The 13463-nt window shown below is 38.8% G+C and overlaps 5 protein-coding genes across 5 annotated transcripts; 3 read left to right on the top strand and 2 right to left on the bottom strand.

The window, feature by feature from the left end:
- Window positions 1-8: 8 nt before the first annotated feature.
- Window positions 9-1159, top strand: BATDEDRAFT_36533 (uncharacterized protein). Its single transcript, XM_006675832.1, has 4 exons — window positions 9-429; window positions 504-516; window positions 638-947; window positions 1144-1159. The coding sequence occupies exons 1-3, from the start codon at window positions 132-134 to the stop codon at window positions 642-644; spliced, it is 318 nt and encodes a 105-aa protein (XP_006675895.1). The 5' UTR covers window positions 9-131; the 3' UTR covers window positions 645-947; window positions 1144-1159.
- Window positions 1160-2999: 1840 nt separating this feature from the next.
- BATDEDRAFT_22293 (uncharacterized protein) lies at window positions 3000-6517 on the bottom strand (the record flags this gene model as incomplete). The annotated part of the gene is made up of 8 exons (XM_006675459.1): window positions 3000-3769; window positions 3846-4382; window positions 4493-4727; window positions 4823-4938; window positions 5012-5416; window positions 5501-5689; window positions 5860-5940; window positions 6019-6517. The coding sequence occupies 8 exons, from the start codon at window positions 6515-6517 to the stop codon at window positions 3000-3002; spliced, it is 2832 nt and encodes a 943-aa protein (XP_006675522.1).
- A 470-nt stretch (window positions 6518-6987) lies between these two features.
- Window positions 6988-7800, top strand: BATDEDRAFT_85297 (uncharacterized protein; the record flags this gene model as incomplete). Its single annotated transcript, XM_006676346.1, has 4 exons — window positions 6988-7056; window positions 7120-7213; window positions 7417-7535; window positions 7663-7800. The coding sequence occupies 4 exons, from the start codon at window positions 6988-6990 to the stop codon at window positions 7798-7800; spliced, it is 420 nt and encodes a 139-aa protein (XP_006676409.1).
- A 593-nt stretch (window positions 7801-8393) lies between these two features.
- BATDEDRAFT_22291 (uncharacterized protein) lies at window positions 8394-9964 on the top strand (the record flags this gene model as incomplete). The annotated part of the gene is made up of 8 exons (XM_006675458.1): window positions 8394-8519; window positions 8645-8731; window positions 8817-8878; window positions 8968-9111; window positions 9173-9340; window positions 9425-9602; window positions 9687-9793; window positions 9916-9964. The coding sequence occupies 8 exons, from the start codon at window positions 8394-8396 to the stop codon at window positions 9962-9964; spliced, it is 921 nt and encodes a 306-aa protein (XP_006675521.1).
- A 457-nt stretch (window positions 9965-10421) lies between these two features.
- BATDEDRAFT_18627 (uncharacterized protein) lies at window positions 10422-13374 on the bottom strand. The gene is made up of 9 exons (XM_006675131.1): window positions 13339-13374; window positions 13089-13154; window positions 12623-12818; window positions 11648-12477; window positions 11414-11572; window positions 11206-11313; window positions 11014-11132; window positions 10771-10902; window positions 10422-10652 (listed from the first exon to the last, which is right to left on the bottom strand). The coding sequence occupies exons 1-9, from the start codon at window positions 13360-13362 to the stop codon at window positions 10535-10537; spliced, it is 1752 nt and encodes a 583-aa protein (XP_006675194.1). The 5' UTR covers window positions 13363-13374; the 3' UTR covers window positions 10422-10534.
- Window positions 13375-13463: the final 89 nt, after the last annotated feature.

Genomic DNA, 13463 nt, shown 5'->3' with positions numbered 1-13463 from the left:
GAATGGAAGATACCCAAAGCGATACTAACCCTTCATTCAATGCATCTGTTCCAGATATATTGCAAGATAGTCTGGCAGTCCCAGCCACTGAGTTTCCAAAAGAGTTGCAAACCTTTCAGCATGATGAATATATGCCAGAATCCAATTCAATCAATACACAAAATTCCCCACCGCATCCACCTGAAAAATCATTCAAAGCCAAACCAGCTCCAAATCAGCTCTCACCAACCATTCCCAGTATACACCCCAAGATAAAAGTCAAACCAGCACAGACTACTAGATCTACTCGCTCACCATCACCCCTCCTTTTCGATGCAGAGTCGGTTGAAAAGTATCGTCCAGTAACAAACGGGCATCACGACTATGCTCCTTGCAAACCACTTCATTCACATCGTGGTATGGATCCAGGTGGCTTTCGCGCAGCAATAGGTATCAGTTTAATATACATTGTATTTATCTATACAAAGTTGAATCATCAGCAGTACAATACTGATTACTACTAGTGATCTTATTTCTGTAATGCATTGTTTTCTGTATTAACACCAACTAAACCTGACAACTGAAACTATTGATTTATATGCCGAGTCTGAACCCGACTAAACATGATATTTTCAATGGTTCATGAATAATAAACTAGATCGTAAAGTGTCTTTTCAAGTCCCATTACAGCATGATACATTGATTTACACTCCATATGATTTGCACCCAACTCAACACAATGCTGACTTGACAATCGTGTCATCTGCTCCCCATTTCAAAATCCATACCAATGACGAAAGTGTAGTACATGATTCATTCGAACCTAAACCTGCAAAAACAGGTATTTTACGTAGGGATGAACAAACCGGATTGCATCGGTCAGGCTCAGGATCAACACTCACTTCACGATGTGGATCAGCAAGTAAATCTCGAATAGCTCGAATTCAAGCTACACCCGTTCAGGTAACGTTTAAGCCATATTTTAACCCAAGTTTGAAATCATCCGTTCAATACCCTGTTGTTTAACCATCTGAGCTATAATAACTGAATCTCAATCCAACAGGATATAGGTAAGAATGACGCACGTTTGGTGGGCTAGATTCTAGAATTCTATGTTACATGTTCAGCATTTATTCATGCTATTTTAAAACTGTATTCAATTTTAGAACACATTATGCAGCAATTTGAAAGCATTCCTGGCAACCCCTCTCTCATGATGCGCAAAGGCTCAGAACACGAATTTTGTATTGAGCGCGGATCAAGGTAAAATACCAAATCAGTTTATCAAGCTTATTCTATCTTGACTCGTAGATTTCAACCACAATTCAATTTATACTTTATTATTTTAGACCGTCATCGACTCAAAATGGGTCAAGGCGGAGTTATGTAAGCTCTGTGTCTGGGCTAGACAATGATAAATCGATCGATAAACAGTATACCATGCTGGGAACCACCGAGTCGTGCAAAAGCGAAAGAACACACTTTTATGGACAGAGCCACTCCAAAACTGACGAATCAGTTGAATTGCTTCCAAAACCACTAACATATATACCTTTGAGTTATATCAAGGTACAAACTGCTCGGACTAATTTGGATCGGTATCGAATTGAACAGGTATGATTCAAAAACTAAACTAAAAGTATGTTTTTGTTGGGTGTTTGTAAACCTGACGTGGTTTGATGGGATGGATAGATTGCTCTTAAAAGACTAAGGTATGTAATTGAACACAATGAATCAGAGCCAGATCATCTAGCCGTAGTCGATCTACTTGAGCAAAGGCAAGTCTGCTGACAATCGTTTGATACAATTAAAAACTAGTAGTTATTTTAACAATCTGATCTGCACATTTCAATATATACTATTCTCTTGATACAGTGCCTTGCCTGATGGTCTTGTTCAACGATTTTTTGGGCCATCGTTTACAACAATTCATAGCTTACGCGTACTATTACTTCAATCTATTGACTCGGCACGCAGATATCGACAAAGAGTAGCAAATAGAACGTCTTACATTGCTGGAATTCCAGTTATGCAACAAGAGGGAGCTATTTTAAATACACACGAGCTTTGTTCAGAGCTTGTGCAATCATCTACTATTACTGCACCACTTTGTCGTACTCACAGCTCATCAAATAGTCACGGTTTAATTCTCGCAGGCGAGAAACAAGTCACAAATACCGCAGCCATAAAACAGCATTCCCAGACCCTACACACTTTGCGTAAAGAAATTCGCACACCACAAGAAATCCTTAGTATTTTAGAGCAGGTAGATAAAACGCTTGAAAAAGAGACAACCAAAGGGAAAATGATACAGTTGCGTCGCCGACGAAAAAATGCCAAGGCTTTTGAAATGGGGGGCTATGGAGGATCACTGGATGCGTCAAGTCACGGAATGGCATCTATCCAAAGAAATCATTTTTGTGAAAATCAATTAGACTCGCTCAGACTGGCTGGCCCAGCTGGTTTATCAAGCCATTCTCAAGTAAGTCTTTAAAAGTGCTACATTCAAGCCTTGTAGTTTTAAATCGCGAATAAAACATATCCGCTAACTGTATTTGATGGATATGTTTAAATTAACCAACAGAAACCAGTATCAAGAAAAAAAACAGCAGGAGTGTATATTGAAGATCCTCCACTTGCTCCTAATGAAGATATTACAAAACCACAAACTCCTCTAATCCCAATACCCCCGAAAAAGAAATGCACTCCAAAGGTTCTTGCTGCCGAAAACATTCTTAAAATGTACGAAAGAAACAAACAGTCTAAATACGCTTTTTGAAACGATGCAAATCATCAATACATTTAAATAAACTGTAGAGAATTACTCTATGCGCTAGATATGGCATGCTTGAAATGATCAAAACAAGTGATTGCTTAGCATACCTCAATAACTACACAAAATGTCACAATGCAATTTAGTGTGTATGGTATAACAGCCAACTATTTCAAAATAGTATAATGTTTCATCGACTGTAGAAATAACCGCCATTAGATTATCAGCAAGTTTGACATTTCCGTCATCAACAGTCATTCGTTACATTATCGACTGTTTCTGATGCAAATTCTTGCATATCAACGTTTGTGGCATTATACTCGGACAAATCATCAGCCATTTCAGTGTCAGATATAATCGACTCTTGCTTGATCGTAACATCAACAGAGGGTTTAACCAAATCAACAGTAGGAGTAACAAAATATGCCATGGTAGAATTAGCACCGTGATTCGCGTCTAGATTATTTGTAAAAACAATCTCGGCATGATCCATAGTTATGTCTGAACTCGATAGTGACTCCAATGATGAGTCTAGTTTATGATCATGCTGATCAGTTGTGCTTTTTCCTGCGCTATACTCCAGAGTATCAACAAGATCAAATGGATCCATGGCATTGCGATTTACTGATGAGTAATCCATCAAAGAATCAGTTAAAACTGGCTCAGTATATACAGCATCTTTCTCGTCAGGCTTAACGTCATCATTCACTGCTGGTAAAATTATACTATTGCTTTGGATGTTCAATGCATAGGCACTGCTATTAGCGCTCAGCATTTGTGATTTAAACTGTTTTTGATTTTTTCGTTCTAGTTTTGATGCTTGCTTTTTCATGGTTTCTCCGCTGTGCTCTTTAGATTGATTACGACGATTAGCATCACGCAATTTGTTCCATGATAGTAGGCCTTTCACTTGAAAAAAAGGCAGCGCACCATTTGGAACTGGATGAGCAAAATTTGGACCAAAATTAACCCTGACTAATGCACCTCCATAAAGTGATACAGCCGGATGATATTTTCCTAGACGTATACAAAACAAACGCCCATAAATGTCAGTACAGAAATAGATACAGCACATGGCAACTTTTAAAATCACCTTGATAAAGGTTTTTAAATGCCACACCCAAAGGCACGCCATTTTTGAAAAATTGAATTTCCGTCCCGGGTATAACTTCTAGTGGTTTACTGCGAAAGGGCATGTAATGTAGCATACGGGCTGCATCCCATAATCTTCTAAGCAGCACAGGATGAACCTTTGAATGTTTTATAGGCGGAAATTGTGACGGAGGCGTTTTAAGTTCTTCAGTGTTTGTTGGTGAGGAAGTATATGTGTGTGATTGCGGGGTAGAATGATCGGTTTGCATTGGTATCTCTGCTTCTAGCTGCAGATGTGCTTGCTGTTGGGATTTGGACTGGGAATCTGCTATTTGGCCTTGTAGAAGCACCAAATCGACAGTCTTTTCTTGAAAACCTTGACTACATTCATTTTCATTCGATTGTTTATCCTTTTTTAGACTTTGTAAATCTTGCAATGGCTGATCAACAAAGCTGACAATTGAATCAGGAGTGTTTCCAGCATCTGCCAACTCTTCAGGTGGAAAATAAATGGACATTCCTATTACATCTCCTTGGCCTGGTTTCAAATATTAGTCAATCCCGCATAAATTACACGGACAAAAAGTATACTTTGATCAATGGCGCTCCGTCCAATAATAATGCATCAACAAGCAACAATAAACATACCGAATCCTTCGGCATATGCTTTAGGTGCATCTTTAGCCTGGCATGATTGATGAAAAAGAGCACCTGGATTATCACGATAGGAGTAGCTGAATTGATCATAGCCACAAGGAGCTTGCAGATCTCCACTTATTTGAGACCACCCAACTCGACAGTGTCCGACAGCATTTTCTTTTTTAATTTCAAAATACCAGTGTCCGCTCCATACACCATGTGATGCTTTAGCCATTCGATATCCCTACTTGTGAATTGGTTAAATCAATGATACGAAAGCTTGAATGGCTCCATGTTCAATGAAACCCATTTTTGTCTGGATATATAATTGAAAATTACCTTTTCGTTGGTAACCTGGCGACCTCCATCGCTAAACTTGATTTGAGGTGCGGTATGTGTAGGTTGATGACTCATGACAACGTCAGATGCAGGATTATCTACATCAGGATATATCACTACAAAACAGTGTCAGCTCTAGCCATTAGATAGTGTACTATTTTCAATAGTAAATCAGCACGTTAAACTCACTGATTGCTGTAGCAGGGTCAATATCTTCATCCTGCATGTCTGCGTCAATTTGCTTTTTTGGTCGAGCCTGTCGCTTGACTTTCTTTATTGAAACATTGTCTGCAACACTTTCCCAATTTGAATTTGATTCGGTTTTGACCATTGGAGTAGTTCCTGTTTTTGGCTTTGACGATTTTTGAACAGGTGGTTGAGATTGCAGTTGCTGAAGCTCCTGTAGTGGAAATGTCTCTTGTATGACAGTTGCTGGCATCTGATTTGTTTCCACCTTTTTTCGTTTCCTTTCCTTTTTTCCACCCTCTTCTTCAAACAACAAGCCATCTGGATTTACCAAGTATGCACATATTTTTGATTTTCGTGATAGCTCGGATGCTGAAGGAAAACTCGACTCGGCCAGTGCCCAGAATCCTATAATCAATGGCAACAGCCGTGCAAGTTTAAAACAAACTGCTAGTCGTTCATTGCATCACATAACTTGGCAATTTTCCCAACCTTGATCACTGCCAAAATGCTTGACACCTGATACAAATCGAGCAGAAGTGGACAGACAGCTAGCAACACTATTTTTCCAAGTGTTGGGTCGAGGTTTGAGCCAAAATAAATCCCAATTGGTATCAATGAATTTACAAATATCCAATCTCCAGTTGTAAAATTTACGACCGTCATTAGAAATAAGGCGTGCTGTTACAGTTTGAGTTAGATTGAATAGTACAATATGAACAACATCGCCCCTGTAAATAAAAAATCGTAGTTGGATTCATATTAGATACTATGCTTGAATCAGTTTACTTGGATCAAAATAAAAACTTGCCAGGATAGCTGTAGTCGTTTGATCACTTCTTTTCCTTTACCACACGTTTTGCAAGTAAATTGATAGTAATCATCTCCTAAAAGCGAGTGACATGTCCATGTTTGGATCGTTTCTATACACGCTATATAAAATAAGACGGACGCTAGCAAGTCAGCTATAATGTAATGTCAAGCATAAATGCATTCCGATTGCCATTTACCTTGATGAAACCAACAGCTGCAGACAATACACTGAAGCATGGGCCTTTGTTTATCTTCACAAACAAGTTTGCAATAGCAAGTGATGCCATCAAGACTACTAGGCTGCACATTAGAAACTCTGGTTTTGTACGGAATTGATACGGCAGCTATTGCTGTATTAGATAGAACAGGAGTAGCAGCATCAATGGCGGAATCATTCGTCAATGGACTGTTCAGATCCAGTCTTGTGGGCGGTGTGTTGATCGACTGCACGTCGTCAGCAACAGATGCATGATGAGATAAAATAGGACTGTGAGTAGTCGATGTGTTTGTAGTTTCACTTCTGGCAGTAATACTCATGGGAGAAACTGAGTAGCCTTCGATATCTATGTCGCAGGACAGCTGTGATGCTCTATCTCTATAAAATTGGAGCATGGCAGTATCTGCTGCACTGATAGGAGTCTTGACAGAATCTGCAACAGCAGAAACATCTAACGGGCTTGAATGTGAAGCTGACATGATCTAATGGCAATATAGTTGCAGAATTATAGTCGTATTCACATAAAATGCAACATTAAAAAAAGGTGCTCAAATCCATAATAAACAACCAATTTCATGAAATAATTCACGCCAGATTGACTGGACAGATTGTGCTTTGAGTCGTGCTAGTCTTGGTATTCGTTCTTGTACAACTGAATGAATGTTTGCAGTTCCAGAAGACTCGTACGGTTCAGTCTTGTTCTTGGATTCTGAATCTCATAGCTCGCGCTCTGGTTCAAGAGAACAATTGCGAGTCTGGAGATTCAGCACAGTTTTCAGTCAATGTGAATGATGAGACTGGCTGTTTAATATTATTTAGTGTTGCATTTACACGAATCCAGCTTCATGGCAGCAGATTCAAGTGACATCAGCAATGTGTGGTCAAGTGTCGATCCGACAGCAAACGAAATTTCATCTCGAGTTAGAAACGCACAAAGTATTGATGGACTATGGCTGCAAACAGCAACATGAATGGAACAAATCCAAAGATTACTGGGCTTGCTGTGATTGGAAAGAATGTATGTTGTATTGATGGCTGTCATCTGGCTTATACTCGCTGACCCATGAGCATGTTATACTAGAACAATCCTCTCTACATCCGCAACTTCACGAATCAGCCAAGTCTCAAGTATCATTTTCTTGCTCATACTTCCTGTGATGTCCTGGAAGAAAAAGGTACTGTTGCTGGTGTCCTGCATAGTTCCTTGTCGCATTGAATCAAATGGATTCCAATGCCAAGAGCTTATCTTGCGCTCGAGTCAATATCTGCTACGTTTGTGCATTCAAACTTGATGGTCTGACATTCATTGATGATAACCTTTCCGTTGAACACACGTATCTAGTTGCACCTGGTTCCAAAAACTTTGACTTGTATCTAGGCTTGCTGTATATTATGGAAGATTTGTCAGTGTATGGATACATGACCAATACTCGCATCAAGTTTGTATTGATGGTGACTGTTGCAGATACTGCAATCAAGGATCAGGATATTAAAGGAGTAAGTCTTGACCCAGTTAAACATCAGTTCGCTTCTTATGACAGCCTGCTAGTTTGATTTGCCCAGTTTTATGAATTCGAGTTTCAACAAAACTTACAACTATACTATACATTACTATGAAATTTAGATATTTCGTAAAATACACTCAGCATATGTAGATTTGCAGTTGGATCCATTCTGGGATCCTGAAACATCTTCTATGATATCCAATCAGAATTTCATTCGGCAGATTGACGCTATTGTAATGAAGAGTTCGTTTGCTTAATTATGGATTTATAAATTAAACTGTATAACTTTTGTATTGATTTTATCTTGTGAATAATGGATTTGTGCAAGTCATTGCATGCACTTGTGTTTGTCAATAGGTTCATAGTCTTATTCATGTAAAATGATTGCTAAATAAGGATGAGAGTATAAACCGCCAGTCTTGTGCTTGATTGGCATGTGTAGTTGCATTCCCAAGACCTACAATCTTTGTTTTAAACTAAGCGCGAATGTATCAGATTCAGGATACAACAGAACTGTAGATAACAGTCGAACCCAATATCTGTATTAAAATCAATCTGGTGATCTACCATGTATGGCTCTACCCAATAAGCAGAAACTAATAATCAGTTTAAAAGTATGGTTTAATCATGTGCACATCATACAATGATCGTTGTGTTTGGAGATGGATTGAAGGAGTTGTAAACCCTGCAGTAAATCACTTCAGTGTCTGGACTGGCTTCGTGCGTCAAGAAATTCTAGACAACCACTGCAAGATCAATACAGAAAAATATTCCATTTTACGTGAATATGGCTGTAAATGAAAACGCGAATCACTTTTACAAAAAAAACTCCAATAATTCAAAATCCAGTATGCCAAAGGAAGAACGCAGCACATCGCATTTAAATGCATCCAAGACTGCTGGTCCGTTGTTTGACAAAAGCCTTGGACAGCATATTTTAAAAAATCCTTTGGTTGTTAATGGCATTGTTGACAAGGTACTTGATTCAATAGCCCTTATGTTTCGTTTGCTTCAGTCTCCAAATGGACTTTTTTGTAAAGCAATCAATTTGATAAATCCAACTGCATGTCTGATTGCTAAATCGCTCTAATTGATACTTAGGCTTGCATCAAAGCAACAGATGTTGTATTAGAAGTCGGTCCAGGTACAGGCAACGTCACTGTAAAGATTTTAGAAAAAGCAAAAAAGGTAGCACATACAGATTGTCATGGCTCTATAATAAGCAATGTGTTGATTCGGCATGTAAAACTATGCATTAACTATAGTTTATTAGACGATCGTTGTAGAAATGGATCCTCGTTTAGCAGCTGAATTGACCAAGCGAGTGCGTGGAACGTAAGTGTTGCATTTTAGCAAACCAATCAGTCCGCATCTAAATTCATCACTATCAGTTCAACCAATACTAACTTTGATTTCAACTATAGTGCCGAGCAAAGAAAGTTGGAGGTCATTGTGGGCGATTTCCTTAAAGTCGATCTGCCTTATTTTGATATTTGTATTAGTAATACGCCTTACCAAATATCATCCTCGTTGACATTCAAACTGTTGCAGCATCGACCTTTGTGGAGGTAATTGTTTGTTTTATGCACCCGCATGTGTTGTCAATCTTTTAGACTTAAATTTATATAGGTGCTCAATTCTCATGTTCCAGAGAGAATTTGCACTCCGATTGGTTGCTAAACCTGGTGACGCACTTTATTGTCGACTTTCTGCCAACGTCCAGCTGTTGGCAAAGGTTGACCATGTGATGAAAGTAGGCAAAAACAACTTTCGTCCTCCACCCAAGGTTGAGTCCAGGTAAATTGCATTCTGAAGCAGACGCAATGGTTTAATAGATTTAGCTTTCAAATCTACAACTGAATACAATTCAATCATTTTTAGTGTTGTAAGAATCGAACCGCACAACCCACCACCACCAGTCAATTTTGATGAGTGGGATGGCTTACTACGTATTCTTTTTGGTCGAAAAAATCGGACAGTTGCTGCCAATTTCAAAACGTCGACTGTTTTGGAAATGCTTGAACATAATTACAAGACATACTGCTCACTGACCGGAAAGGTATATACACGCATAGATTTAACTGATACTGAATTTTGGCATAGCTTCAACTCTAGTCTAATACACATGTAATATGCAATCTAGGATATTCCAATGGATTTTGATGTTAAAGCACAAGTTCTAGGTGTGTTGGATGCAGCCGGAATGGCAGAGCATCGCGCAGCTAAAATGGACAATGATGACTTTCTCAAGTAAGTCTTCAACTCGAGTGCTCCTTTATACAACGATACAAATGGAATTGTATCCAGCCTACTAGAAGTCGGTTTTACTCATTTTGTTTTATTCAAATACTTGTGAAATCAACACATGCTAGACTTCTCAGTATGTTCATTGATGCAGGTTTTAGATTCACCGCCAAGTAGATTCACGTACTCTGTAAAGTATGGATGGATATACTGCTCAAGCAAAACACCTCGTTTCATTGATCCCATATACTTTTAATCATTGTGATACAACATCTGATGCACGTTAAAATAAAAAACAGCATTCACAACCGTATTCACATAAAATGAACCACTATCTTGTAGCAACTCTTTTGCTTTAGAATAGACAATGCTTAAATATTCATTGCGCTTCCTTATTACAAACTGACATTTTCAGTAGACACAACGTCCATGAGACTGGCTATTTATTATGCACTTTGACATCCTTATTTAGTGTTCCATTTTACGTGAATACGGCTGTAAAAAGATTCTAAAAATATATCCTTGTTTTTGGTTTGATCACACCACTGTGCTAATACTACAGGTAAGATAGCACTACAATTAAAAAGAACCTGCCCAACCAAATAGGAGATCACAGATATTCGAAATGAAAATTGTCAGAATAAGTGAACATCACAAGATTATATTTAAAAACTGAAAAAGTAAAATCCACAATATGGAGCCTCGGAAATGAGTGAATGGATAAATAGGAAAAACTGATCAACCAACTCAAACCACTCGAGCTGTTCGCTGTACATTTGTGCCTTGGAATGGCGGGGAATCTTTGTCAGTGTCCTTACCGGAAGCAGACCAGGAGTTGACAGAGTCCATCACCTCACCAACAAAACTACAATGTCACAATAAATAAGCAAGGTTTGTATCAAAAACACGGTACATTTAAAAACATTAGTATCCTGGTAATCCAATCGTCTATATACTAGCAGTGCCGTCAAATAGCTACGTACCTTTTGGAGTTATGGATACTGGTTCCACCAAGAATAATGCGCACGCCGGGATTAGCTGCATTCAACTTTGCGATTTCACGAGCTTCGGCGTATGTAGAACCGCCAATAAAAAACACAATCATATCTTGAGGTCTATAGTAAAACACCAGTAAAACACATTCAGTCAAAGCTGTTGGGAAAGCTCGATGATCGAAACATATCAATCTGACTGCTTAAACTTTTAGCAAAAGTAAACATGCTTACTTGTCTCGTGTGTACCCTTCATGAAAAGGATAATTTTGGTCTTTGAGTTTTCCCTTGATGGCATCAGAGAGAGTATTTACAATCTGCGGTGTGTGTTGAGTGTAGACATTTTCAACTCCCTACAAAAACCCATGATAAGAAATCAGCAACTAGTCAAGCTGTTCAATCATTAGGTAATACGAATCAGTGCACCTTTAGTCCTTTAAACACGTTTTTAGTGCGAGAAAGAATATCGCTGTTTGAAAGTAAATCTTCCAGTCGCTGGTCGCTACAAGCAAACTGTAGAATTCCAGGAATGCACTAAAATATACCATACCATAAACAGCCAAGGAGTGCATGGTGTTACAGTTTGTTCAGTGTGAATAAACCAACTATGCATGCAGTTAACCATGACGCTTACCATTATTTTTTTGTCACTCACACCACTATTGCGCAATAGATTGGTCAATGTAGAAAGAGCATTATTGGGAAACTTTTCATACCTAAGCGCATAAAGCATAACAAGTCGCAGTTTTACATCTTCCTCGATTGTGCCATCATTGATTATGGATTGTAGCGTCTGAATTATCCACAATATCAAAATGTGAAAAGCTTGTTAAAATACAGCAATTGCAAAATGAGTGATCTGACATACCTTGAGATCTGCAGAATGATTTTCTGTACATGCTAAACTTTGCTCCAACTCACTTGCTTCCAACAACTTCTTTCTACCAACCCGTTTCGTCAACTCACTGACAAGTGTAACATGCTTTGATACATTTCCAGATAGTTTACGAAACTCGGGATAATCCTCGACAAATTTCTTCATGTCAGAAATCGACTCGATGTTTTTGGTTGAATTGTGCTTTTGCTGAAAATCATCCACATAGTTTTTAATGTTGGCGCCAAGATCTCCCAAATTGAGGTACATGTTTTTGCTGTAAAAAGGATCATGCTCTTGGGAAAGAACAATTTCTCTCATTTCGGGACGAATATCTGGAACGTCTGTGAGATCTACACGACCATTAGTGATGCCTAGCAACTCGTGAACAAGAGCTTGATAAGTCCATTGGCATAGTAAAGGAGTTATTGGGTCGTTTCTTCTATCAACAATGAGCAAAATAGGCGGGGTATCTGGACGACGAAAATCAAACAATGGCCCTTCGTTTTGAATTGTGTAAGTTAGTTCAGCAGCAAGCTTTCGAGCAAGCGCCGAGTTCCTCTCATATCTAATCAAAGGCTTTTTTTTCAGAGCCAGCAGAATAGATGCCAATCCTTCTGTTGTTCGAGAAAGTGAAGTGGGATCCCATGACGAAGAGTTTTCTACAAACAACGAGTAGTCTGGTCCAGTGACGTTCAAAGAAAAAAAATCAGAGCTGATTGCTAAAAAGTCGGCATAGTATTCCTGAACCTCACGAACCACTTCGTGTGTATCTGCTTCTGCCAGTCGCTCAATCACGGATTTTTGAAGCGAATTGGAGAAATCTATCAGAGTCGAGCAAAGTTGGTGAAATGATACGGGTTTGCAATATGGTTAGAATATGTTATGATGTAGTGATTGACAATGAATGTAATACTACTGATACAGCCAATCAGCAGTTAGGTATACCATTAAACCTGTGCGACTTACATAAATAATAGTCACCATAACATGGATCTCGAAGTTCTTCAATCAAGCACTGCACGGAATTTGCAGATGAGCGCAGAAACATGACACATTTAAGATGCTTCATCTTCTCCCTGGTACGGTTCTCTATCCGATCAATGAGATAAATTTCACGCGAAAGCAACTGCGACTGGGTAACAACAACAGAGATAATTGGCATCTATAAAGCATAGATCATGGAATTAGATTATAGCTAGCATACTACAGCCGCATTCATGCAAAATGAAACACCAAATAAAGGTGCCAATTTACTAGACAACATTGTCTTGTTAAACTTGTCGAGTGCAAGAGATCCATGTTACGTGAATACGGCAGTAAATAGGATGCTTGTGGAGTAAATGACAGAGTTTTCACATTCATTTGGAAACTAGAGCAGCTGGGTTGGCAATGGGAATAGCCAGCCTAGCTAAAAAGAATCAACTGTTCATACCGTTTCCTTGTCTAGTAAAAGAACCTTCATACCAGATACTTCCATGGTCATCTTGGTCAGATAGCCCTATCATATGGCATTTGAAAAAGTAGCAAGTTAATATGCATTCGTCAAAGGGTTGTTGGTTCAACTGGCTAGTTTCCTAAGTAGGACTATGAGTAGCAATGTAGACTTAAATAATGGGTTTACAGAGAGCATCAAACAGCCTATATCACAACACTCATCACAACAGATAGGATTTAGAAACCACCTGTACGGCCTTGACAACATCCATCGTTGAATTGTTTGCTTGGTCGCGTCTTGAAGATTTCAAAGAATTCAGAAATTGCAAAAACTTGCATTTTGAAATGGGATGTGCGCATAAGCTCGAATGGA

The sequence above is a fragment of the Batrachochytrium dendrobatidis genome, assembly GCF_000203795.2.
Source record: "Batrachochytrium dendrobatidis JAM81 unplaced genomic scaffold BATDEscaffold_1, whole genome shotgun sequence".
NCBI classification, from domain to species: domain Eukaryota; kingdom Fungi; phylum Chytridiomycota; class Chytridiomycetes; order Rhizophydiales; genus Batrachochytrium; species Batrachochytrium dendrobatidis.
This window is presented reverse-complemented; position numbering and strand designations above follow the sequence as displayed.